The sequence below is a fragment of the Pavona decussata genome, unplaced genomic scaffold (assembly GCF_977016875.1).
Source record: "Pavona decussata unplaced genomic scaffold, jaPavDecu1.1 SCAFFOLD_164, whole genome shotgun sequence".
Taxonomy (NCBI): Eukaryota; Metazoa; Cnidaria; class Anthozoa; order Scleractinia; family Agariciidae; genus Pavona; species Pavona decussata.
Genome location: NW_028145575.1, coordinates 1,209,889 through 1,237,785, shown reverse-complemented (window position 1 = coordinate 1,237,785; position 27,897 = coordinate 1,209,889). Strand labels below are relative to the sequence as shown.

Sequence of the window (27,897 nt, the reverse complement as noted above, 5' to 3'; positions counted from 1 at the left end):
AGGGTTTTGATAACTTCTTGAAGAAATACTTACAAGTTGTTTTGTCAGCTAACATCGGTACGTTATTTTGTGCTATGGTTCATAAATTGTGCTTTGGAGAATTGTGACGCATCAGTTACACTTAATTTCTCTCAAAGCTTGGCTTCAATCATCTGCTTTTTCTGAGTAAATTTCGTCGTTCTGAGCATTCCGTCATATCGTCTTAATAAAATCCCATGTACACGGCAATGATGCGTTGGTTATGAAATTTGAATTCGTTACGTATATTTTCAGTGTGTGAAATTCCTCTATTGCAGGATTGTTATTGTTTTTGGTTAATCCCACCTGGAGAACACGAAGGAGAGATTTTCACAGTGAGCCCTGGTAAGTATTTTGTATTATGATGATGATAAATTGCGCTAAGGACAACTATTATAGACAAATTCCTATTTAATATGCATGCACACCTCCTCTCAAAGCATGTACTTCATTTTCTGAGTACATTTCATTGCTCTGAATAAGTAATTTTGTCTTAATTATGGAGGGCTGGTTGTTAAATGACAATGCAAGCCCGTAGCAGAATTTTTGGAAGTTACAAAACAATTTGCCAAAAAATAAATAATTAAACCAAATTAATGTGCAGCAATCAGTCTTAAACTCTGACGCTGTAAATGCCTTTTCACAGCCCCTTAAAAATGTGTTCACTACCTTTCAGTTTCCTTCGCTAACAGTTTGTTTTTTATATACAACAACAACAACAGCAACAACAAAGGTACTCCTACCTTGTGATTCGGAAATAAGAACCAAAATGGATCGATATCCACCAATCTTAAGCCCTAAAAGCTGTTAAAATAAACTACTTCTTTTTTAAGGCATCCGCTCATTTATAGCAATACAAATGTCCTTAGAGCTCCTTAGTGTATAACAATTTAGTGTTCGCGCGTTGTCGAAAGACACACTGAAATATGTCCTCTCAAGAGCCAGAGAAAAAATTCTCCCACAGTCGGATTCTTACTGCCCGGTTAAAGCCAAATTTTAAAAGAGAAAGAAAAATTTGTCGTCGTTTGTTTACGTCCTCTTTCAAACGTGAAATTAGGAAACTTCACATGGAGGTCCACGTAAAAGAAACGGCAAAAAAAAAAAATGTACTGAAAAGTGTGATGCAGGTGCAAAGTAATTGTTTTACTTACTAAATCTACTTTGTTTTTTCTTTTTTTTTTATGTTCTCGTTGCATCTTAAACTCCCTAATCAGTCTGTTTTTTGGGGGGTGACGGGTGGGGGGAAAGGAGGGGGGGTAGTTTTGTTTAACCAAGTTATTCATATTTAAATGAGACCAAAACCTCGTAGTCTAAATACTTTGTGTATTCATAACGTTTTGGAAAACCTAGTTACTGAGTACGGACGCAGGGCAATAAAATAAACAATCGACGAAGGTTTGCCATTCGTATTTTCACAACACCACGCCTGTTATTGTTGAATGGTTTAGCCTCTAACTCGGTAGCGCTTAAGCTGAGTCATACGTATAGCACCAGTAGTTGTGATTGGACCGTCATCATGCGGGAGAAACCCCGCCGAAAGCAAAATACAGGAAAGAAAAGCAGATAGATTTCACTTTCACGGATAACTGTATAAAAAAAAGAAAACCAGTAAACCTTCAAAAGGCTAACCAAGTTTGAACGTTTAAAAACTCAACAGTTTAATTACTTTTCCTGAGATGTCATTTACATTATATAACAAAACTGTGAATATATACATCCCTTTCAGCCATTTCTTGAACCAATATAAAATAAAACATGTCACTGATCACCACAAAGCTGTTACCCGCCATCTTGCCTGTTTTCAGCATCATGCTCGCTAGATGTCGAGCAAGGAGTGGAATATTGGTCAGTCTTAATCCCTGCATTTTATTCATATCACCTAAAATTACAGCTTACAGGATTATTATTTTCAGAGGCTGCAATGGCGTTAATCATGACTTTCCACTGTTTTTTCATTGCTTGTCCATTAGAAGTAGTACTCGGAGTTTGATCGTCCAAAAGTGAAATTCATTCGCTGTAACAATTTACACTTGGCCCATTTTGTGTAAATTTTCTTGATATAGTGATCTGATGATAAATGACTTGTTAAATGTCAAATTTACCGGGACGACAGTTTGTATAAAGTAAATAAAATTAAAACTCATTTTGCGATTTCCCATTTTCAGGACTGTTACTTTCATTTGTTAGTGGCTCGATCGGAGGAAAGCGAAGAAGTGGTTTTGATGGCAAACGTCGGTAAGCAATTTGTATTCCAGCGATAGAATTCACGGTCCATAGCCTTTTATTGTAGGTCTAATAAGAGATTTTCTTATTCGTTTAACCTTAGAGGAGATAGCAGTAACCTGGTTGTTATAAGGTAGTCCTGCTAATTACAGTGTATCACTCCCACAGTCTGTGGGGATGACGTCCCACCGAGTGGGTGTGATCACACAACTTGGACAAGGGTTAGACCATTCAAAGGACACACTATCCTCTCAATCAATATCATATAGAACGAGACAACTCATGCTTTCTAGCTGCCTTAGCACATTCCTTCACTTCAAACCAACTGTCCATCCAGCCCTAGCTTCGCGATGTTTTGCGAGTCACGTATTTCTAATATTCTACAAAATAAACGGTTTAACTTTTTACGTAAAGATTATAGGGTGAAACGCAAAAACCCACGCAAAATGCAAAATAAGCAAGCAAAACGCAATCCACACACGCGCTAGCACGGAATTAGCATAACGTCAACATAACAATGTTTGATTCATTAGGTTTTTAGGCCGAATTCCCAGAATTCATGGCGCAGAGTCAAATGACTTCTGCAATTGAAAGTGACGTCACACCAGCTGGTGAGGAAACACTGGATTTCGACGACGACACTTTAAGAGGTGAGGAAAAATGTTTCACTTTCTTTTCTTACAAAACGTCAATGTATAAAGCGAACACAATTCGTATCCTTCCCTAGTGTAGCCCGCTATACGTGGTGCTGTGTGTTAATAACTGCCGCCATCTTGGATTACCAAAACAGAGGAAGGTTGAGGCGACTCGTCCCAGCCCATTACATGTTGTGAATTGAATCTAGATATCAATTACACGTGCAAGAATTCATTCAGCGTTCACAACGAAACGCCATTGCGCAGCAGGCTTTCCCTTTAGGGACATATTTGAGGTCAATAATAACCTAGTGCAATTATTTAGAGTTTTTTAATCTTGAAAGCGTTTTTCAGGGGCCTAAACAGTTCCAACCTCATTCAATGCATTGCCGCATTCTGTCATGTTAATAATCTTTTCTTTATTTTAGATATGCATTTACCATTACTAACTATACAAAAAAAAGCCTATTAACACAAACAATATCTAAAAAAAAAGTTAGTGGCTTAAGTTCCCATATGGCCGGAAGTGATTATATTCCTCTTTTGAAGTACTGTTGTAAGTCCTCTTCACCTCCTCTTAGCGCTTTGGCGGTCATTTAAGTCAAGGGCTTATATACAACTGGACCTTACTCTATATAGCTAAAACGCCATCTTTTTTAATTACTTCATTTTAGCCATAGCAGAGGTTTACAAAAATGAGGGTAATGACAGCTACAGACAGAATGATTTCAACAACTCCATCTACTTCTACACGGAAGGAATTAAAGTAAACTGCAAGGATGAGGAACTGAAAGCCAAACTATACAGCAACAGGGCAAACGCTTATTTTTGTTTGGGTGAGAAGTTTTTGTTAACTTAAATTGGTTTATCAAAATATCGAAGAGTTCTTCAATCGAACCCGCATCAATACGCTAGCTTTCTCCTTATACTTTATTCTTTCTCAGGGAACTATACTGATTCCTTCACTGATGCAAAAGTTGCTTGCTCCTTACAGCCATCTTATTTAAAAGCGATATTCACAGGTACGAGTTAATAAAAATAGGTGTCCATTTTTATCGGGACTGGGATAGCTTACTGTGACACAGTTTAAATTGGGTACATCGCTATTTTTAGGTTCATTTGAAAAACACGTTACCTAGTTTCCTATGCAGATTAGGGAAAGTTGCTTAGGTCCTAATTTAATACTGTTTTTATGGACTTTACACCCAACAGATTTTGTACTTTGACCTCAACTTTATGAATTTCCACCTTTCTTTTGAACAAGACGGTCGTTGCAGTCTCAAAATTAAGTGTCGGTGGGTCGCTCTGATTAGACAAACAGTTTAAAGGGCAAGGAGTACAAGGAGTCTGAAACCAGGAGGCGCAGCAACCCAACCAAGTGATCATCTGGAAACAACAGCTGTGCTTATGAAATTAAGATTACTTACAAAATGACCGGTGTTGTAGCCCACATTAGTAAAATAGCATCCAAACTAAACACCATAAATTTTGCAAAGTGTGTTTTAATTCTTTTGTTTCTAAAGTTCCAAGAAAGCGACCCCTCGGAAAGTAACAATATAAAAAAAAGCATTAAAAACATAATGTCACTCTCTACCAAGTCGGTACGATAGGGTCAGTTGTTGAAAGACTGGTTGGGATGCATCTTTGTCATTTTCCTTTCATTCAAAACGTCGATAAAATTTCGGGACCCAATCACTGATCGTTTTACATGCACCTCTGCTAATCGGTTATCAATGGCGTAAAACGTATTCCATGCAAAAAGGTTATACAATGGTGGGACAAAGAGGGGACTAGTAGACCGACTTCAATGCCAGCAAAGATGCATCCAAACCCGTTGCTTGACACTTTAACCTGTCTAACCATTCTTACAAACACATGGCCGTCTGTAGCATTTGTTTGGTTACACAGAAAGCCGGAAAGCTTAGGACAAAATTTCACCTTTCAAATCGGCACTCTTGATCCCACGGAATCAACGAACGGTTTTCATTCGACTAATTTATTCTTGTTTTTTTTACGATACCATAATCCCACCAATAGCGTAGCTCCACTGCTCCCAACTGATGCAGAGCCAGAGTTTCTTTATAAACTAATCACCTTATCTATCTGAGCTACTATCCGGCTTATCAGTTAAATAAGCCAAAAATGATGCCGAACTTACATTTTGTTTTCTTTTTCGATTAGGAGCAAGTGCATGTTTTCAGCTGAATCAGTTTAAGGAGGGCATCACGTGGTGTGAAAAGGGATTGGCAGTATCCTTCATTACATATGTTTTCATGGAAAAGATTTGTCATGTTGAAACTTTACGATAGTCCTTCCCTTTTGCCTTTTTGCGCAACTTCTCGTTCAAGTCTCATAAGAAAAAAAATTAATTAGTCTTCATGAAAATTTTAATTTTGTTGTTGCCCTTAAATTCCCCATGAACAAAAACATTGAAAGAGAAAGAAACATAAAAGAAAAACAGAAAAAGAATCAACACACATGTTTCACGAGACTTTTCCTCCAGTTTAACAGCTTTTTAAGCTTTTGATAACTTTTACAACGTGTTACGTGTTATAAATCTTGACTGATGTAAGATTGACAAGAATAACCAGAAATTGGTGGAACTAAGGAGGAGATCTGTCAATGAAAGTAACAAGCTACGAGATACAGGCGGAGGGGAAGATTCAGGTGAATCTAATGTCTTATAAGCTATTAGGGAACACAGAACATTGATGGAGACACATTAAGATGAGAGGAAGTTTTGATTTTTTGAAAGGCTCGCGTATCAAACTAGAAAGAGTGACGAAAACTGAAATTACCTGTGTAGCAGTTTCTATGAGCTTCCTTTTTCTAACGGAGAATTTTCTAACATACAAAAAAATTTTATACCCAAGACAGCCTATAATTTACATTTATCCGCAAACAAATTTTGGCGCTAAAATTTCTATGCGCTGTAACTTAGAATATCCTAAATTGGCGTTCTATACCTTGACTTTGCATCGATTTATTAGAAAATGAAAGCAAATCTTTGTGTCGCATCTGAATGGCCCGATTGCCATCGAATGTACGGCACCGATTTGACGTTGATGGCTTCACATGAATGTCACGCGAGCAGACGGATTTAATCATAGAAGGCATGAAACAGGAAAATGTTTGTCAAAAGCAATTCAATAAAACCTAAAATAAACAAATCTGCAACTTAAAGGAGCACCACTATAAACAGACATTTCTTAAATGAGCTTTTCAATACGCCATTTGTTTTCGTGAGTACTCGTCTCACGTAATTTTCACTTTATATAATTTTTGGACAAGCTTTCTGGCTACTGAAAAAAACTTTAGTATTAAAGTATGCAAAACTGCTTTTGTTCGTCGCGTGTAAACATGAATTATCATGCAAGTCTTGTGCACCAAAAATGGGAATAAGGAGGGAGGGGAAGGGAGAATTGCCATTGCACGTCACCTGGAGTCTGGTGACTTCCCATTCTCTATGTCGCAAAATGAGACAAAGAGAGATAGGCACGTTGAATTAAACTTGCTGACAGGAATCTTAAGCTTCCTACTCTGATATCGATATATGTCTCCTTCTAGCCTTATTTCTCGAAAAACAACATCTACTTATAACTTATATATATTTGATCTGATACCCGTTCAAAGTATCGGGTTCTTTATGAGGTAAGGGTAGTACGTGCCAAAGAAAAACACATGAACAGAACGCAAAATGACACCAGAGAAGTGCGTTCAGTTTATTTTTATATCAGCTAAATTACTTTAAATAACAAATCAATCATCGACGAAAGCAATACGTTTCTCAACAGTGTTTATAGTTGTAAAAGATGTTTTCAGGTCAGCAAATTGAGCAAATAGTCCTTTTTACACCATATTAAATTCTGCGGCCTTACAAGGATTTCATCTCGTTCTTGAATCCATCTGAGTAACCAAAAACACTACAAAAGGAAATGCATATGGTTTGCGGTCTGTTTAGGCCGAAATTAGGAGGTCCTTGCCCATTTAATCGCAGACGCATAACGCAGACAACAAAGGCATATTGCAAACCCAAAAAACGCCGGATGCAATGTTTTTTTGAAAACTAACAACTGAAGGTAAATTTTATAAAAAGGAATAAGAATATGTCTTGAATATTGACTTGAGATTCAAACTTTATCAATAGTATCTTATTCTTTAGAAAACAGTAGATCTCGGCTAAATGATTCTAGTCCTACAGGAACTCCTAAAGGTACCCTGTTGTTCGCGTGTCATCTGGTTTTTATAAACAAAAACGCGATCCTCCAAAGTACCGGGCTTTTGAGCTTAAAAAAATGATGGTTTGAGAATACAAAATATATGAGAACTTTAAAGGGAAAGTTCTGGAAACATGCGTATTTCATATTCCTATATATATCCTAGGCATAGCACAGATAAGAAATCGAAAAAGCTTTCAAAAGAAACACAACCGATCTCGGCGGATCGAGCTTTGCAGTGCTCTAACCTCATTGGTCCGAAGCTCTGGACCAATAGCAAAACAGGGGGGCATTTTTGATCCGCTAAGCGATATAAATGCGGCTAAAACATTTTAGCGTTACCCATGTCGACGAGATACACAGCAACTGATGAGATTCCAAGAGAATCGAAACTGCAGTCTTGCGTGAGAAACAACATTAGACACTCGCCAGAAGAAATTTCACTAGCATCCTAGAGACTCACAAGACAGTTGTCTGTCTTAGCTTTAAATATCTGCTTTGGATGCGAGCTAAGCCACAAAATAATGGGGGTACATGTCAGCTCTAAGAACACAATAGCTGTTTTTCAGATAAGCAGCAACCCAGAGAGCTAAGAGACAGCGTTACAAGCTATAGCTCTCGAAAGCGAGAGACAACAATGATAAGCTTTGTAAAGACGAGGATCTGTTAGACACTCATATCCGTGATAAACAAACATCCTGCGGCAGTTGCAATCTTCCCGCAGCGATATACAATAGCATAAGCATGAATTCACGAGTAAAGAAATCCACGGATCCTGTGTCTTCACAGATAAAATTTATTTAGCGCTACCTGAAATCTTGCAGTTAATCCGAGCCGATAAACTTTAACAAATGCCACAGAGCTAGCATAGTCAATGGCGTATCAAAAACTAATCCTAACGGCTCAGAATGATTAGTAAGAAACCCTCCATTCAGTATATATGAGAATTCCCCCTCACGATCAAGATAAACACCATTAAGCAGAGCGGTCGCATCACGTTTTGATCAAAAGGGAAGAATCTCTTATATGAAGGAAAATCGCTTAAAGACATGCTTGTAAAAGCAAAAACTGAAAATGCTTTTATCAAAACAACGGACACACAGTAGGAGTCGTGCAGGTCTGTCAACAGGGCCGTACATAGCGCGGGGGCGGAGGGGGCAGCTGCCCCCGCCAGGAAAACTCAATTCCGTTTCTAACATCACACTGATCACAAGAAAATCGACTAATTGACTGAAAAAATATTCCTTCAATGTGAATTCCAAATAATTACTTTCGAAAATCTTTTGAGGTACCGGTTTTCTTATGAAAATAATGATTTTTTTCAGTTTGGGCTGCCTATGGTTTAGAATTTGGTGTGTAAATAAAGACTGACAAGCATACGCCACTTTCTGGCCCGTGTTTTAGCCCTTTTAAATCTAGCTTATACAAGTATTTTTTTTCCGAGATAAATTGGTTTTAAAAGCCTGCGCTGCTCGCAAGTATTTGTAGCGGGTTTGGATTTAACCATCATATGTTCATCATCCGACAGGTCATTTGCGCCTAATGATTTTTGAGTTTCCTCTTTTGAATTCTCTTCGTTTTGAATATGACCTCTTATTCTGTGTGTTCAACGACGGTGTTTTTATGCCACATAGGACATTTCAGCTGGGTTTGGCTTGGCTCTTTTTAGTGCTTGATAGTTTTAACTGCCTTTCTTGTTGAGATTTGGCAATATTAGGACAGAAATTAGTAGTATACCTTCATTGGAATTAGCCGGGTTAGTGGATCCCCTTGGATCCCCTGGGATCCCCTTGGATCCCCTTCATTAATATTCCTAAGCGTCGAGGCAATGACGTCATCTATTGTTATAACCTCGGTAATAAGTGCCTTCCTGCATACTAATAAATGTCGAGGTTTACTAATGAGCGTCACTCTAATACAAAGGGAACAATAGACATGCCCAGGCTTGCCCGCTCTATACCCACCCTGATTGGATCTTAAGATTTATATTGTCTGTTTTGAATAAAAAGCGGTTAGATTTCGAAAGCGTCATTCCTTCATTCAACTTAAACTCGCTGGGAAAACTTTTTCCCAAAATGGCTTTTTTCGCGAACGTTGTTGATCTTCAAGCTGCCTTGAGCGCTTGTTTAACTGTCCGCGACTGGGAGATTTTGACTGAAGCCCCGTTTGCTGGGAAAATTTATCTCTGATATTTCAGGTTATTCGTGACGATTATCGATCATTACCGTTAAAAAACAAAACACACACACATATATACACAAAGTGGCGCTGAAAACTCTATATTTCAAGTTTGTTTGACTATTACAAGACCGTTTTCTCCTATCTATCTCGAGGAAATAAAAAACTATTAAAGTCACGCACCGTTAGTCAGTTAATTATGCGGATCCACGAGCCTTAAGTTGCATACAAATTAGTTCAGTTCTGCTGGAAAAACCCAAGGGAGTATCTTGACGCATTAGTATATAATCAATATTATATAACTTAACAAGGATCAATTAAAACACGCGACTTATAATTGCTAGCAATAGAACCAGACAAGAGATACCGTTTAAAAAACTTTATTAAAAAACAATGAAAAAAAGAGTCAAATACACAGCGATTTGAAAGGAAAAGGAATGAAAATGAATCATTTGACTGACTATTACAAATCCGTTTTTGTTTTTCGCTTCATTTCGAGAAATAATAAATATTCCTTCCGTGTCTACACAATTTTCCTTCGGCCTCTAAGCCAAGAGTTCGACTTTCTTTGTTTCTTGCGGTTTGCCTTGTTCTTTGAAGTCGGTCTTTTAGTTTTTGCTTTAAAAGAGGCCTCGTTTCTCCGCTGTCTTGACAGTTCGTACACCGTTTCTTGTGTCTTTACTGGATTGTGATAGTGATTTTTTCCGGAATCATCCGCTTCACTTTCGTAAACTACGACTTTAACTTTAGGTTGCAGTTTCGCTTCTTGTAAATACTGTCTTCGCTGTGTGTGCTCTAACTGATGAACATCCGCGAGATGGTTAGCTAATCTGACAAGGTATTTAGCCCCGCACGATGGAATCGGACAGTTTCTGCAAACTCTCTTGTAAACCATGTTGACAGTTTGGTGACTGAACACAAATGACATCTTTTTCGCAAATAGTCAGGTTATATAGAGTGTCAGAAGGGCCAAACACAGACCAGAAAGGCCATAACCAGGCCAAACACAGGCCTGAAAGGCCATAACCAGGCCTGAAAGGCCAAAACAACGCCAAAAGGGACAAAAGGAGACAAACGGGCCATTTGTAGTTATATGTTTTTATTATTATCATTATTATTATTATTATTATTATTATTATTATTATTATTAGTAGTAGTAGTAGTAGTAGTAGTAGTAGTAGTAGTAGTAGTAGTATTATTATTTTTCTCAGACACACGCGTGGGTGTCGCGCGTCGCTAGTCACGCAACAGCTCTCAACTTTGGAATCATCATCTTTATTTAAAAGTGTCATCACAAATAACAGTGTTTAATTAAAAAGTTTTGATCTTGCTTTAGTAATTTGTATTTCAAATTTCAGATTTTTTTAAATTTTTGTACAAGTTTACCGATTATTGTTATTATTTTCAAGTCATCAATCAACACACTTAAAGTTTGCTTGTTTACAGTTTTATTGAAATGCAACAATACAAAGATCCAGGAAATAAAAAAAAAAAAATCCATAACAGTCATAGTAGGTTTAGTCTTGATCTTGTGGAATGGGCTACTTTTCGTACAATCGATTGAGTAAGAATTTCCGCTTATCGATAGCAAGTTCCGTCGATTCCAACCAATCAAATCCTTCTGTGTTTTTAAGCTCTTTTTGAGTTTCCATCACTTTTTTGAAGGTGGGATCTTTTTTCATTGCACGCATCCATTGTAGATTCTCTAAGAGCACTTTTCTCAGCTCTTTTCTGTAAACAGGAACGAGAGCGTTTACGGCTTTACTACGAGCCACATCTTCTGAATCGCCGTTTTCTTGGTATTGATTGATCAAAGCGTTAAGCTGGGTCTTGTGGCGGTTCTCGGCTTCATCAAGAATGCGTGACCACGGCTCTAAGTTTTCTGTTTCTTCTTCTTGGGAAGACTCCGTTCCTTGACTAGAAACTTCGCTTTCTTGGGAGAAATCGCTTTCTTGGGAGAAATCACTTTTTTCATTGTCTTCATCATTTCCAGCACCTTGTTGCAGGTATAAGGTATAGTTTGTGCTCGTCATCTTTGGTTTGAACCGCACGCCTTCTGACAGGAAACTAAACTTCAGAAAGTAACGCGTCTCTTTTATAGAAAATTGATGAAGGCGGGGTTACTAAGCGTTCTCCTTCATAAATAAAAGAAGACCAGAAAGGCCATAACCAGGCCAAACACAGGCCTGAAAGGTCATAACCAGACCTGAAAGGCCAAAACCACGCCAAAAGGGACAAAAAGAGACAAACGGGCCATTTCTAGTCATGTGTCTTTATTTTCTCAGACACACGCGTGGATGTCGCGCGTCGCTAAGTTTTAATTGTCTTATAAGCTCTCTGTGATAATTCCCTTGTTCCGTTCATGGTTTTGAAACAGGTCGCTAATAGTTTCCGATATTCTATTTCAATATCACCATTCTACACTTTTTTGAGGGTGTTTGGGGTTCCAACAGTAAACTTGCTAGCCATGTTGTTAAGGAACTGACGGTCTGAGAATCGAAGTCGATGAAGATTTCGCATAAAATAGATTGCGTGTAGCCGGTTCGGGTATTGTTATCGACACTGACTCTGGGACTACCCAATCAGAGTAGGTGTTGGATATGACTTATTGTTTCTCAAACAAAAGACACACGAGATAATTCACATGCAAATTTTAGAGCTCGAGTCAAACATTTGTTAAACATAATTAGTGACTAACGCGGTGTAAAGATGAATAAAACTTTATTTCACTCAAAACCTTTAAAAAATCTTTCAAAGGATCTCAAGACAGCTCTATGTCCACACAGACGGTAATGCAATATATTTAATTAGAACAAACAGGAAGATCTTGGTTCCTTATATTGCTAAGCATAGCAATACATTTTGATCTGCGTAAATCTCGTGCAAAAGCTCTAGAATAAGAAGATAACTGTTTATCTCTTTCTATCTCTTCATGTTCTTCGGGGCTGATGACATAACCTTCAAAAGGTACGTGTTTGCCTTCAATATGTCTTTCATATAAAACCTTCAACACTCGGAAACTTTCGGGATGATGGCCGTCATCACTTGCGTACTTGAAATACGCCTGACGCAGCAAATCGTCTTTATCTAAACAAAGTGAAGGATCTGGGTCGTCTCGAGGTCGTCTCGTCTTCATTTTCTCGGGACAGTAAACATAGCTAAATCCTTGCGCTTTTTCTACCAATTCTAACGTTGAGCGGGGATGAAACGGGCAGAACTGACCGGGTAAGGAACTCGCTTTATCTTTTGTCGACAGAGGTGTAGCGCTCGATTCGACTTGCATGTTTGGAACCATCCTTGCGAAATATAGTAGCGATAAAATAATCTTTACTCTAGTTGAATGATAACGCTTTCAAATTTTGCGCTGTTTTTATTAACTCTAACAATAGAGTCTTGACTATCCAATCAGGGTGGGTATAGAGCGGGCAAGCCTGGGCATGTCTATTGTTCCCTTTGTATTAGAGTGACACTCATTAGTAAACCTCGACATTTATTAGTATGCAGGAAGGCATTTTTTCCCTAGGTTATAACAATAGATGACGTCATTGCCTCGACGCTTAGAAATATTAATGAAGGGGATCCAAGGGGATCCAAGGGGATCCACTAACCCGGCTAATTCCAATGAAGGTATACTACTGAAATTAATCACTGCTTGTATCATGCAATGGGCTTCATTCTGTAATTGTTGCAATGCCGGGCCCGGCTAGTGTTTGTCACAAGGAGTTGTATTTCTTGGCACGGCTATTTGGATTTTTGGTTCTCTAGTAATCGTTGTAGATAGTGCGTTTGAATTGTGGAAGCTCAGTGATTTTCTCCCTTTGTTTACAGCGTGCATCGACTGTGTTTTAAAATGAGAGACAATATTTGCTTCAAGCAAGACAGGATCAAGATCCTCTCTTGCTTCAAGCTAAACAAGACGTTAACTCCATAAAAAGTCATGACAATTTAAAACTAAAAGTATCGGTGTGTTTTTTTTTCTTTAAACGTCGTAGAGGCAACTTTCTGTGTAGGAGTGAAAACAAAATTAATGTCCAACTAGAAACCCTGTCTGCATATAGTAAACCCCTGTGAGGGGTGTGCGGGGTTTGCCCCCACAGACAAAAAATCCTAGGTACGGCCCTGGTCAACCCCATCTTAACATGTAGACGATTAAGTACCCTAACGTCTTTAAAAAAATTAGGTTAAAATATTATAAAAAGATCAAGAAACGTTATTACTCAACAAGATTGTCGTGATCAGAGTATAGTTTTATATTCCGATGATGATCTTGGTCTTCGATCCATCAAGGAGGAAGCAAGGATAGCCACTGATGAAAGCAAGGCAAGCCACTTAGGAGAACGCAGGACCAGAAAAACGCCTGCGGAACTTTTTCTCGTTCATGGAACCTGTTTCTACCTCCATCTTTTTTCACTTAACTTATGATCCTCTACCATCTCACACAAAACTCACTCAGTGTGGTATCATTGATTTTGGCATGTACCAAGACTTCTCTGGAGATTTACTCTTGGAGCCACGCCTAGGTTCTCGCCGTGGTGCAAGACCTGGTTAAGTCTCAGTCTATAGTGGTAAAGCAAAAACCACATAAGCGAAAAACAACAGCCATCCCGTTCATCCAGGAACATAAGGCCTCCCTGGCCTCCCAGACTATGACCAAACCAATGAAGTAAGCAAGTACCTCGGCCTACATCGCTCTGACCAACGAGTAAACTGACATCGTCCTCTAGTGTTTGATGGTGCTGATAGTATGTGGGAGCTCACAAAGGGGTGTCACAGGCAATAGTGATCTTGATGATGCGAAAAATGTTTAGAATCTTTAAACAAAATTATTCTCTAAATCTTTTGTACGGCGCATGTATACGTCTATAATTTCTTTCTGTTCCACTGTACCTAATTCATTTAAAATTAGTATGGAGAAATCAGAACCAAACAGAGAGGGAGGTGTTACAGTATGAAATTAAAAGTGAGGTATAAGTCTAAGTAGTATATTTTTCTAAGTAACAAGGATACGCTTTCAGAACGTTGCTCGGACAGTAAATAAGGTTTCATTTTTTTATTTCATTTCTGTTCCATAAAACATCGCACTTCTGTCTGGTCCGATGAACAGGCCAGGGGAGAAAGTGTTATTTGCTCTCTTGATGATGATTATGGAGGGTTGTCTAAAACAATTGCACTTTAACAACCCGTGGCACTAGAGTTGTCAGTTCGTACAGTTTCTTCGGTCTGTAAATTTCACAGGCAGTCTATAAAGAAGAGTTTATGTTCGTAAATTGCATCTCTTTAAGGGGACTTAGAGGATTTCACTGTCCTGATCTGACTCAGATGGGTAAATCGTTTACGGTCCGTAAATTTCATTCAGTCCGTGAACGTAACATGTAAGAAACAGCCAGCCAATTTAGTTGCAGAATTTCGAGCTTGCACGTGGGCATTGTGTAGGTTCTGTAGTATATGTTGTTGTTGTTGTTAAGCACGAATTTGTAATCTCCAAGCTGTCTGTGGCAGAGCAGGGTTTAATAATTCACCGACTAGGGTCAATCGCTAAACCCTTCAGGGATTGCCTGTTACAGCATTAAGCGAGTGGCTAAACAGCACCGTGGTTCTATTTTGTATCAGTGGTGGAGGTCAATGCAACAATTTGTGCAGAGTTTGCTACAGAAGATCGGTGCTGAGTCTGAGCTTACATGGAAGCATGTCCCCACCCAAGATAACCCAGCTGCTCTAGTAAGCAGGGGAGATATTTATTGAATGGGTTGTAGTTCGTAAATGTTGGCTGCAAGAACAAGTTATCTAAATGTCCGCAGCAGGTAAAGTGGAAGTAAAAGCTACCCATGTATGGTTGCTGCAGTTGTGGCTGACAGGCTTTATGGTACCGGTAGTCTTTAAATGCACATTTGAACTGACGAAAGCTATTAGCATTTTTGTAAAGCTGCATATGTTTCCCTAAGGAGAAAGTCAGCCTCCCTTTACAAATAAAGAGTTGAAGAAGCACGACATGTACATAAACAGGCCCCAGTCGGTAGACTAATGATTTCAAGGTGTGGTGGACCTACAGAAAAACTATCAGTATTCATTGATAAACCCCTTCAGTAAACAAAAGTCCCAGAAGGCTCAACCTTGTTTCATTGGACTCAACGAGTCTTTTCACAAATATACCACAAGAGGAGAGAATTCACATATTGTAAGTCTTATAACGCCTTCTTTAAAACAACAACTCCTCTCTGACTTATGGCAGTCGCCTTCGCCAATATCTTCATGACAAAGGTTGAAACAAATATCGTAATCCAAAGCGATCTAAAACTGCTTGTTTGAAAACGTTATATTGATGACATTTTTTTCCGTCTGGAACACAACCAGAGAGCAAATTGTGTAGTTCATCGAACAATCTAATAAGTACCTTTCCACTATCAAATTCACGGCTGAAATATCTGAAAGAGAAACAAACTCCTTTGACACCAATATAAGAGATTTAGAGAGGAACTAGTGCTCGATGAAAGCACCATTTTAAACCCATTCAGACCTTTTAGTTCACCTTCTTCTCTTTAGTGGCCAGCAGCCTTTCTCTGAATCAGCATATCGATTATGTAAAGAAAAAAGTTTCCAAGATATAGGGATTTTTTTTAAGAGTACGACCCTCATTAACAACTGAATCAGTGAATAGATTTTTTTATAAACTGCGCCAGAGGAGAACCTCTGACAGGAGAGAACTCACAGAACGATAAGTTCCAATAACGAGACTTTAAATCGATGATTCTTCCAATTTTGGATTATTATGGTGCTGTTTTCCATAGATGTGGTAAAGGGAATGAAGAAGGTCTGGAATGTTTACAAAGAGGAGGTGGTAGAACAGTCTTTATAATACTGCCCATTTGTCCACCGAACAGATGGTTACGAGCCTTGGTTAGGACACCCTTACGAGAAGAAGAGAAAACCACAATGTTAATTAAACTGGTTGAAAAGTGCCTCAAGGGGACCTCCCCAATTTATTTTTCCAATTATTTTCAACTTAAACGACATGATATTCATGATTATGATATTAGGGGTAAGAACAGACTAGTTATTGATAGGGTTAAATTGGAATCGACTAAAAGGGCGTTTTTTTTATAAAGGGGCAGATATTTTTAATAATTGTATGTGAACTCTAGTTTTAGTCCTTTTATCTCTTTTCATATGGATGATTTCTCGTTTCTCGATTTCTTATATAGCTCTTTAGGTCTAGTTTTTTTTTTTTAACGCAGGACCCATGTTGATAGCAGTTTTTATTACTGAAATGGACATCCTGCATAAATATGTTTTATTATTATTTATTATTGTTACCAATATGGAGTTAAAAGAGGCTTCATTAAAGGAGAGATTCTTCGACTTCTCAGAGCTCGCTCTTCTTAGACACTATTCAAAAAAAACATACTACGAATGCTATCTATTAGTGCCTCACCTAAAACAAGTGCTTATAAACAACTGTAGTCAAAGGAGCTGATACTAAGAGTAATATACAGATTCACCCGGCATAATACAAAAGGGAACATTCTCTGAAGGACACGATCGTGCTAGCAAAGTTTAAAATGGGCGAGGGAGTCGCGCAGCTTTTTCGCTCTTGATTAGCACAGGGATTCATTCCACATACCTCCCAGACACACAACTGTTGGTGGGTCAGATCTATAGACGAAGAGGAAGTCTTTCTCAGTACCATGACCGCCCAAAGTATTAAAACACGAATATCCGTCTTCATGTTTTAATAAGAGATTTTAATATGTTCAAGTTTACAAGATTATGCCCATGAAAAACATTCAAGCTGAGACACCGGTAAAACCAGTGAGAATGACTCAACTGAACGGAGGCATGGTGGGAACAAACAGACGGAGCGACCTAAGAAATGAGACCACATAGACCGCTCAGTGAGCAACATAATAACCAGACAGTTAGTCATGCGGATTCGCAATGAAAAGAACGAATGACACAACCGAGTGCCAGCCCAACCATACTCCTGAAAGAAAGGATGACAAAGGCAATTAGACGGTTGCATTGCTGGGAATGTGGGACATTTACGTGGTCTGATGCATACAAAGTTCATCTGAACCTCAAAAAGGGGGCCGATCAAATAAAGGAAGCATGGATTGGAGAGTCGAAGGCAAAGCATACATTGTGCACTATAGCAGTTCCCTTTTTCTTTCATTAAAACCCAAGAATTCATTTTGAGTCTGAGGAGGTTCAATGAAAGGAAGACAAGAGAAGGTGTATTTAGATCATGGATCAATATCTGCTGGGGCTGCATGGTGCTTCATGAAAGCTGTGTGTGAAGAGAAGTTGAACCAGCTCCTTGCTGAAAACCAAATCAGCTGGCGTTTCAACCTCAGGCGTGCCACTTGATTGGACAAGCCGTAGGAGAGGATGGTGGTGTTAAACAAAAGCGCTATTGATAAGATCATTGGGGTGCGTTTGTTAAAGAAATTGCTCCTTGATGTGGAAATGACCTTGAAAACTGGCTTCTAAGCTACATAGAACATGATGTTGTACTACCAATCCTCACCCCTAATTTCATCACGTTCCTCCCAGCATCATCTTACGTGACCCAAAAACACATGCGGATCCTTGAAATAGGGCCAAACGCCTCATCTTGGATATTGGCAATGTAGTGATCCTTACACTTCGGAGGACAAGCGTGTAATACAGCCTCTCGGAATACTTTCAGGAACATTCGGAGTTGTGACAGGGGTAAGGGTAACAAAGGAGAAGCTTTCTTAACACGCCACTGCAGTGTCCTTATCCAATAGAACTTTCGTGTGGCTAAGCTGTTTATGCTCCCTCTGTAGTGCTCAACGCTGATGCCCTGATATTCAGGCCCACGAGACAAGCAACTCTACAGTCAGAGAGAAGTGCAGAGGAAAGGAGAGGAAAACTCAGGATAGCTAGCCCATTTAGGAAATTTAAGCAGACATTGAAAATTGAACCGTTTGAATACAGGGTCTGTTAGTAAGTACTTAAGACTACTTTATTTCTGAGACAATTAATATAGTCGTTTACCAGAAGCCACTCTGCAGTGTTAGAGACAACATATACATACATATACATCATTCTCATTTATTCACCAGGCTTAAAATATTCCATCACATTTTATTTCATCGCGCATATGCCACACACCCACACGACATTCCAACACTAGCAGTATGCAGGACGTTTGTCCTATGAACCTAGTTTAATTGCCTTAGCTCCCACGAGTCTCCTGTAGCTCAGTGGTAGAGCATCCGAACTAGTAATCGGAAGGTCTTAGGCTCGACTCCAGGTAGGAACAATTGGATTTTTTCCGAGTATGCCTGTCGCTTACTGAATAATACATCATTTTCAACATATATTTCCTCCGTAAATATATGTGAGTGTCGGAGACTGGGGTGAGTATTGTAAAGATGGGATATCGAGTCTTGAAGTTGAAAGCTAATGAAAGCTAACAGTGTAATTAAAAATTGTTCAGACTAGATTTTGGGACGGTGAGTTTTGTTGGGCTGCTACACTTGAGACAATTTCTTTGGTGAAAAATAGTGAGTTGTTTTATTTGATTTATTATAACTTCGTGTTTAAGTGTTAAAACGTCAGATTCTTCGCTAATTTCTGTTAACCTTGAATATCTAGCCCCTCATTCCAGCTCCAATATTTTGGTCGACTGGTGTTTTCTCTCGTTATACTTATAAAGTTTAATTTTCCCAGACTATTCTGTTAGGAAACAAAGAGCACAAGGAATATTCATACTAAGTGAATCAGCCATATTTTTACATAGGATCACTGTAATGTACTGTTATATCAAAGGAACAAAGTAAGTAAACGTATCAAAGCAAGATATAACGTACTATGCGAAAACATGGTTCACCCAGCGTATTCTTATTACATCACTAAGATCACGTGATCTTAGTGATGTAATAAGAATAAGCTGTGCTATTTCGTCCGCGGTTACTGCAGGTGAGCCTTTAGAGTAGTGGTTATCACGTCTGCCTTGAACGCAGAAGACCGGAGTTCGAATCCTCGCCGGTGAACCGTATTTTCGCATAATACGTTATATCTTGCTTTTGCACGTTTACCCTATTCTGTTAGGACAGGCCATTGTCTACTGTGTAAAGGCCAGGTTTTCGATTAAAACGTTGTTTAATACGAGGCCTTTTGGGTGATTCAAAATTAATTACTCAAGCAATTTTTATGAAATCGAAAAAGGTGGCACATAAAAGCAAAAATTGGCAAGGAAAAAACGAAATAATCCCAAATTATAGCCTTTTCTTTTTAATGCGTCTTACTTGCAAGGTAAACCAAAGCTTTCTAATTACGTTTTACCTAATTTACCTATTTAAGTTTGTACTTGATCAATATAATATACTTAGAAACCAAATGTTATCTTCAAGTGCGTCACTAATTCAAATTTGATACACGAGCCTTCCAAGTTTTTACAAAACGTCGTGATTTTCACCATATTTTCACCAAAGGAAGCAGTAATTGTGGAAACTATCTACAAACTATGTGCTTCATCAAAATATGAGCGATATTGACCTGAACACTTCTACCACCACTAAATCATATTGCTCTTAAAAGTACTCAACAAGTCCTTGTTCATACCGTAAAGGGTTCTTTCCAAGGAAGTAAATGAGACCAATGATTTACTGGGAAGTTTCTGGACATGATGATATAGGGATATTTTACTGTATAGAGCCCATCTGTATACTCCAAGTATTTATTTCCTCTACACTAAGTGTATATAAAACTTCCACAGCCTACAATACTGAAACTTTTATCAGCGATACTTTCCACCTTGTCAAGAAATATCTAAAGAATACAACAGTCTAGGTAGATGTTACTGGACTCAGATCAACTTTAGAACTCTTTTATGTTCAAACAATGGACATCATTTGCTCCTCTTTCGAGCTATATTTTGTGATTTCGATGATGAGCACATGCAAACAGTCATGAAGTGGCCATATGAAGAGGGTTTAAAATGTATTCATAGACTAAGTATGTCCTCTATGTAAATTTCTACAGACTTCGCTACAGTCTTCCATAAAATGATTGGAAAGAAAGATTCTGAAGAGGATAGATCCGGAAAACGAAAGGCCTATTGCAACCTCGGCATCGCTCATCACAACCAGGGCAACTTCGGAAACTCTTATCTAAGCCTGGGCAATTTCCAAAAGACCATAGAGTACCATGAAAAGAATCTGAAAATAGAAAAAGAAGTACGCGACAGATCCGGAGAAGGAAAAGCCTATGGGAACCTCGGCAACACCTATGACAGACTGGGCAACTTCAAAAAGGCCATAGAGTACCATGAAAAGCATCTGAAAATAGCAAAAGAAGTGGGCGATAGATGCGGAGAAGGAGAGGCCTATGGGAACCTCGGCAAGGCTTATCGGAGCCTGGGCAACTTCCAAAAGGCCATAGAGTACCATGACAAGCATCTAAAAATAGCAAAGGAAGTAGGCGACAGATGCGGAGAAGGAGGGGCCTATGGGAACCTCGGCAACGCCTATGACAGCCTGGGCAACGTCCAAAAGGCCATAGAGTACCATGAAAAGCATTTGAAAATAGCAAAAGAAGTAGGCGATAAATCCGGAGAAGGAAAAGCCTATGGGAATCTTGGCAACGCCTATAACAGCCTGGGCAACTTCCAAAAGGCCATAGAGTACCATGAAAAGCATCTGAAAATAGCAAAGGAAGTAGGCGATAGATGCGGAGAAGGGAAGGCCTATGGGAACCTCGGCAACGCCTATGACAGCCTGTGCAACTTCGAAAAGGCCATAGAGTACCATGAAAAGCATCTGAAAATAGCAAAAGAAGTAGGCGATAGATGCGGAGAAGGGAAGGCCTATGGGAACCTCGGCAACGCCTATGACAGCCTGGGCAACTTCCAAAAGGCCATAGAGTACTATGAAAAGCATCTGAAAATAGCAAAAGAAGTAGGCGATAAATCCGGAGAAGGAAAAGCTTATGGGAACCTCGGCAACACCTATAACAGCCTGGGAAACTTCCAAAAGGCCATAGAGTACCATGAAAGGCATCTGAAAATAGCAAAGGAAGTAGGCGAGAAATCCGGAGAAGGGAAGGCCTATGGGAACCTCGGCAACGCCTATGACAGCCTGTGCAACTTCCAAAAGGCCATAGAGTACCATGAAAAGCATCTGAAAATAGCAAAAGAAGTAGGCGATAAATCCGGAGAAGGAAAAGCTTATGGGAACCTCGGCAACACCTATAACAGCCTGGGAAACTTCCAAAAGGCCATAGAGTACCATGAAAAGCATCTGAAAATAGCAAAGGAAGTAGGCGAGAAATCCGGAGAAGGGAAGGCCTATGGGAACCTCGGCAACGCCTATGACAGCCTGTGCAACTTCCAAAAGGCCATAGAGTACCATGAAAAGCATCTGAAAATAGCAAAAGAAGTAGGCGATAGATCCGGAGAAGGGAATGCCTATGGAAACCTCGGCAACGCCTATGACAGCCTGGGCAACTTCCAAAAGGCCGCAGAGTACTATGAAAAAGATCTGAAAATAGCAAAAGAAGTAGGCGATAGATGCGGAGGAGGCAAGGTCTATGGGAATTTTGGAAACGCCTACGACAGCCTGGGCAACCTCCAAAAGGTCATGGAGTACTATGAAAAGCATCTGAAAATAGCAAAAGAAGTAGGCGATAGACGCAGAGAAGGCAAGGCCCATGGGAACCTCGGCAATGCCTATGACAGCCTGGGAAACTTCCAAAAGGCTATAGAGTACCATGAAAAGCATCTGAAAATACAAAAAGAAGTAGGCGATAGATCTGGAGTAGGAGCGGCCTATTCCAACCTTGCCAACTCTTATCTGGAACTGCACAACTTCCAACAGGCCATAGAGTACTATGAAAAAAATCTGAAAATAGCAAAAGAAGTAAGCGACAGATCCGGAGAAGGAGGGGCCTATTGTAACCTTGGCAACGCTTATCAGAGCCTGGCCAACTTCCAAAAGGCCATAGAGTACCATGGAAAGCATTTGAAAATAGCAAAAGAAGTGGGCGATAGATGCGGAGAAGGAGGGGCCTATAAGAATCTCGGCAACGCCTATGACAGCCTGGGCAACTTCCCAAAGGCCATAGAGTACCATGAAAAGCTTTTGAAAATAGCAAAAGAAGTAGGCGATAGATGCGGAGAAGGAGAGGCCTATGGGAACCTCGGCAACGCCTATAACAGCCTGGGAAACTTCCAAGAAGCCACAGAGTACCATGAAAAGCATCTGAAAATAGCAAAAGAAGTAGGCGATAGATGCGGAGAAGGGAAGGCCTATGGGAACCTCGGCAAGGCTTATCGGAGCCTGGGCAACTTCCAAAAGGCCATAGAGTACCATGACAAGCAACTGAAAATAGCAAAAGAAGTAGGCGATAGATCCGGAGAAGGGAAGGCCTATGGGAACCTCGGCAACGCCTATGACAGCCTGGGCAACTTTCAAAAGGCCATAGAGTACCATGGAAAGCATCTGAAAATAGCAAAAGAAGTAGGCGATAGATTTGGAGAAGGGAATGCCTATGGGAGCCTCGGCAACGCCTATGACAGCCTGGGCGACTTCCAAAAGGCCATAGAGTACCATGAAAAGCATCTGAAAATAGCAAAAGAAGTAGGCGATAGATACGGAGAAGGGAAGGCCTATGGGAACCTCGGCAACACCTATGACAGACTGGGCAACTTCCAAAGGGCCATAGAGTACCATGAAAAGCATCTGAAAATAGCAAAGGAAGTAGGCGATAGATCCGGAGAAGGGAAGGCCTATGGGAACCTCGGCATCGCCTATGACAGCCTGTGCAACTTCGAAAAGGCCATAGAGTACCATGAAAAGCATCTGAAAATAGCAAAAGAAGTAGGCCATAGATGCGGAGAAGGGAAGGCGTATGGCAACCTTGGCAATGCTTTTATGAGCCTGGGCAACTTCCAAAAGGCCATAGAGTACCATAAAAAGGATCTTAAAATACAAAAAGGAGTAGGCGATAGATCTGGAGAAGGAGCGGCCTATTCCAACCTTGGCAACTCTTATCTGGAACTACGCAACTTCCAAGAGGCCATAGAGTACTATGAAAAGCATCTGAAAATAGCAAAAGAGGTAGGCGATAGATGCGGAGAAGGGAGTATCTATGGGAATCTCGGCATCGTCTATGGCAGCCTGGGCAACTTCCAAAAGGCCATAGGGCACCATGAAGAGCATCTAAAAATAGCAAAAGAAGTAGGCAATAGATGCGGAGAAGGGAAGGCCTATGGAAACCTTGGTTGCAATTATATGCGCCAAAGAAACGTCCAAAAGGCCATAGAGCACCTAGAAAAGAGTCTGAAAATAGCAAAAGAGGTAGGCGATAGAACGGGGGAAGGGAAGGCCTACGGTCTCCTGGGCTGCATTTACCAAACTCTGGGAAAGTTTCAGGAAGCTTGCGAATGTTATCAAGCTTGGGTAAATATACTTGATATTGTCAGAGTTTCCATTACTCGTGAAGATGCCTTAAAAATAAGTTTTCGAGATCTTTATCGTGGAGCTTACAGCGATCTTTGGCAAAGCCTATTGAAGATGGGAAGAATAGATGAGGCTTTGTGTGCTGCTGAGGCAGGTCGAGCACAGGCTTTGGTTGACATCTTAAAAACACAGTATGGTTTCACAGAATCTCCATCAGCGTCACTTAAACCTAAAGAAACAATTTCTTACATCTCAAACAAGTTATCTACGAAAACGGTTTTCTTGGGTCACAGGCGGAACAAAATCACTTTCTGGGTTATCAGCAAGGGAAGCAAGGTTGAGTTTCGAGAAAAGGAATTGGAACAAGGAAGAGTGCACGAAGATGCAGTGACTGTCTTGTTGAATACTACTTTGGAGAAAATTGGAGTTGGTGTCCGCGTAGAATGTGAGAATCGTTCACTGGATCAGCTAAATTATGGTGATGTTAATGACAATGACGAAGAGGATGAGGATAAACAAGGCATGCCCTCACAATGCACCATCAATGCGTTACAACCATTACATGATGCAATTCTTGGCCCCATTGCAGACTTGTGTCAAGGTAACGAATTGATCGTTGTCCCCGATGGTCCCCTTTGCCTGGCTCCATTCTCGGCTCTGAGCACATCTATCCACATCCGCACTGTACCCTCGTTGACCAGTTTAAGACTGATCACAGATCGCCCTGAGGACTGTAAAAGTACACAGGAGGCACTGCTTGTGGGAGATCCATATCTGGGGGATGTCATTAAACCAAAGTTCAAGGAATTGCCCTATGCCAAAGAGGAAGTAGAGATGATAGGGGAAATTCTAAAGATTCCACCACTAACAGGAACAGAGGCAACCAAAGACGAGGTGTTAAAACGAATGACTTCGGCCGATTTGGTTCATATTGCAGCTCATGGACGAAAGGAAACGGGAGAAATTGCTTTGGCGCCTAATCCTGGGTGGGAAAAACATTACGAACGAGGTTCAAGATCAAAAGGAAAGAACAGTGGTCCTAAAGAAGAGGACTACATCTTGAAGATGTCGGATGTCCAAGCTGTTAAGCTGGAAGCAAAACTGGTTGTGCTTAGTTGCTGTCACAGTGGCAGAGGAGGGATTAAGTCAGAGGGTGTCGTCGGAATTGCTCGGGCTTTCTTGGCTGCTGGGGCTCGTTCTGTTCTTGCTTCACTTTGGGCAATTTCAGACCAGGCAACTTTGGAGTTCATGAAGAGTTTCTACCAACATCTTGGAGATGGCAAAACCGCCAGTGTGGCTCTTCACCAGGCTATGAAATATCTACGAGAGTCAGAGCAGTTCTGTGCTGTGAAGAACTGGGCTCCTTTTGTACTTATTGGTGATGACATTCACTTGAATTTGGACGCAAGAAAACAAAGCAGTGAAATAATGCTAAAAAAAAGTAAGTCTTTTTTCAAATGTTCGAGTTTTTTGTGACAAACATAATCTTTGTTTAATGTTGGGCTTTTAAATTATCCACCTTTTGAACACGTGGTTTTAACTGAAGGGTTTAAAAGCAAAGTTGTATAGGGGCCTGGTGTTTTACAATTAAAATGTGGTTAAATACGAAAGAGAAAAGCCAGGTTTAGCACGGAAAATGGCAATTCCATCTCCAAAAAAAAATATAAAAATAACAAAAGCTACTTCAGAGGACGAAAGCTTGTGAAACAAACTCTGGAAAAATATTTAACGAATAAATGAATGCACGAATAGCAAGAAGGGAAGTTTCTGTGATTTGGCTACCAGAGAGAAATGAAATCGGTCGCGACTATTTCGGTTAATTGTTTAAAACAAGGGCATTAAAATTTCTTCCCTTGTGGGTGTTTTAAAGTATTAAACACTAAAAGATAAAAACTACTAAGTATTTCCCAGGTCTACAATAACGAACGTCAGAGTAATCCATTTCTTTTGTTTTGGGTTTCATAGGCTTCACATTTTCCTCTCAGTTTAGTCCAACGTAATGATGTTAAACATTACAATTTCGGGAAATCCTTGAAAAAAAGCTGTAACTACCAGAGTAAACATCTATAAAAAGCACATCACATGCGTCAATAGTGCGATGTTTTTATTTAGCTGATGTACTTCCTTTCTTCTCTCTTACAGAGGCTGAATAATCAAGTCAAGAGAATATCTGTAAATCAGGGAACCAAACTTTGCCTACATACATTTCCCCTTGCTCTTGGAATTTATTTTATCCATTCTAAAAATCTGGAAAGCTACAAAACGCGTGCCGTGAGTCGGTTCTGAAATGCTTATTGGATTAAGCTGCTACGTTTTCCCCTAGTGATTATATGGGGAAATAAATTCGAGGAATATCTTTTAACAAATTTTCTTATTTTCTCTCCATACCCTTATAAAACGGTGTACATATAGCAAAACAGCTGTTAGAATTTTATATGTGACCATAATTCTCATTTATAAAGATATGCATAGACAACGAATCCAGAACAGAAGTTAAGCAAGGGAAGTTAGGCAATAAGTACACTAACTAAAGACATTCGATTGCTTGAATGATTCTCCTACGCAGCCGTTACTTGGCGTTCAGTTACATCTTGACACACTAACGACTGCTCAAGCATTTACATACGAAACGCCTATCCTTCAACTTTTAGCCAATCGCAGTTGTGGTTGCGTTTTTCAGAACTGCCACACGCCAAATTCTACGCCAGGAGACCCATTTGTGCCAGGATCCATAACCATGATTTGTGCTTATTTGCCGTTTCTGGGATATTATTAGACTCGGTTTGGTCCATGATACATTTTTTAGGGTACCCAAACTTCACAGAAAAAAACATGATTAATCGTACCATGAAAGAATTAGGACAAAGCTTTAAAAATATCGATAATATAATAACCAAAACTTAGAAGGATTTCAAGCCTTATTAAATCAGCAGCAAATTGCCCCTATTTTGATCGCATTGAAAAAGGGTACTTAACTCTATACCGCTGACCACTAATTTTTCAGGGCCTGGACAGGAATAAGGGTCCTGGAGACGGCCTTATTCGATTCGAATTGAGAAGCAGTAGTTTGTAGCCAGTTTCGGTTTATAATTTGGGATAAATAATTTGTTTCGTATAGTTTTCCGCGTTAGTCCAAAATTTTCTTCTTTTAAAATGAATACCAGCATTTGGTGGTGAATTGCCCGTTTTGAAGTTCAAATGGAGACTGGAAACGAGTTTTTAAATTTACATTTAGTCAGAAATTAGAGTCCATCACAAGAAAGAGCACATTAAAATTAGTCAGTCTAGCAAGTTTCAGATTCTGTCATTAGATTGGAACCATGTAGAAGACTCAAAAATCTAAAAAATTATAGACTATGAATTTGGAGGACGCCATCTCAGAATTAGAGACATTTGTATGGAATTTGTGCGACCTTTGACAAGTCGCAGCCTGGTTACTACGCAGTGAAACATAAACAAACTTGCTAAAATTAAAAACTTTCATTTAATGTTAATGGCGATGTGGTTAATTTCTTCACATGACGCAATTTGAACAATGTGTAAACTAGGGCCCAATCCCTTTATGAACTTCGGAACGGGCAATAACAACGCTAATTGAAAGTAGTGGTGAAGGAAGGTAAATGTTGCTTTGCTTCAGGATCACCAAAGCTGCTGTTAGTGGGATGAAATGAGTAGAATGGATCACCACTGAAGACAAACAACTTAGCCAGCTGCAAGAAAAGGGACAGGAGCACAGTACTAGAAACCGTGATTTGTTGCGTTTGCCTCTTGAAAAAAGCATCGAAATAGCAGGGAAGCTTCAGATACAGTGGCGGACACACCTTTGATAGCCTGGCTAATAACACAAGGACTGTTAATATTATTAATGAATTGGACCCTAAATACTTTCTGGAACGTTTGTTTGTATTATATGGTAGTGTTACTATTTAATATAATTTCCTATGAATTTACCTTGAATCAAGGCTCCGTTTAAACCAGCTTATCTAATTAGATATATAGGAATAAATGTTGACCGTATTGTACGTATCCTAAGACAATAACAAATCTATCGTTCCGTTCTCGCATGCGACAAACTTACGACAGGCCTACGACACGAATTGTCTCGTGTAAATCAAACCTACAACTCGCTTACGACTGTCGTGTACGTCACAAAAAAAGTGGTAGGATTTTAAAACATATTTCGAAATCCTACGACAATCGTAG

At 39.6% G+C, this 27,897-nt stretch overlaps 1 protein-coding gene across 1 annotated transcript; it reads left to right on the top strand.

Moving 5' to 3' along the window:
• Positions 1 to 27,833, top strand: LOC146464405 (uncharacterized). The gene is made up of 10 exons (XM_085129878.1): positions 1 to 57; positions 297 to 363; positions 2,184 to 2,253; positions 2,775 to 2,891; positions 3,551 to 3,712; positions 3,821 to 3,898; positions 5,058 to 5,125; positions 5,450 to 5,543; positions 20,279 to 25,135; positions 25,837 to 27,833. The coding sequence occupies exons 4-10, from the start codon at positions 2,801 to 2,803 to the stop codon at positions 25,845 to 25,847; spliced, it is 5,361 nt and encodes a 1,786-aa protein (XP_084986004.1). The 5' UTR covers positions 1 to 57; positions 297 to 363; positions 2,184 to 2,253; positions 2,775 to 2,800; the 3' UTR covers positions 25,848 to 27,833.
• Positions 27,834 to 27,897: the final 64 nt, after the last annotated feature.

Excerpts from the sequence above, each read along its gene's own strand:
- LOC146464405 (XM_085129878.1), top strand. The coding sequence starts at position 2,801 with ATGGCGCAGAGTCAAATGACTTCTGCAATTGAAAGTGACGTCACACCA. Across the intron at positions 2,892-3,550 it reads CGACGACGACACTTTAAGAG|CCATAGCAGAGGTTTACAAA; the intron begins GTGAGGAAAAAT and ends ACTTCATTTTAG. Across the intron at positions 3,899-5,057 it reads TTTAAAAGCGATATTCACAG|GAGCAAGTGCATGTTTTCAG; the intron begins GTACGAGTTAAT and ends TTTTTCGATTAG.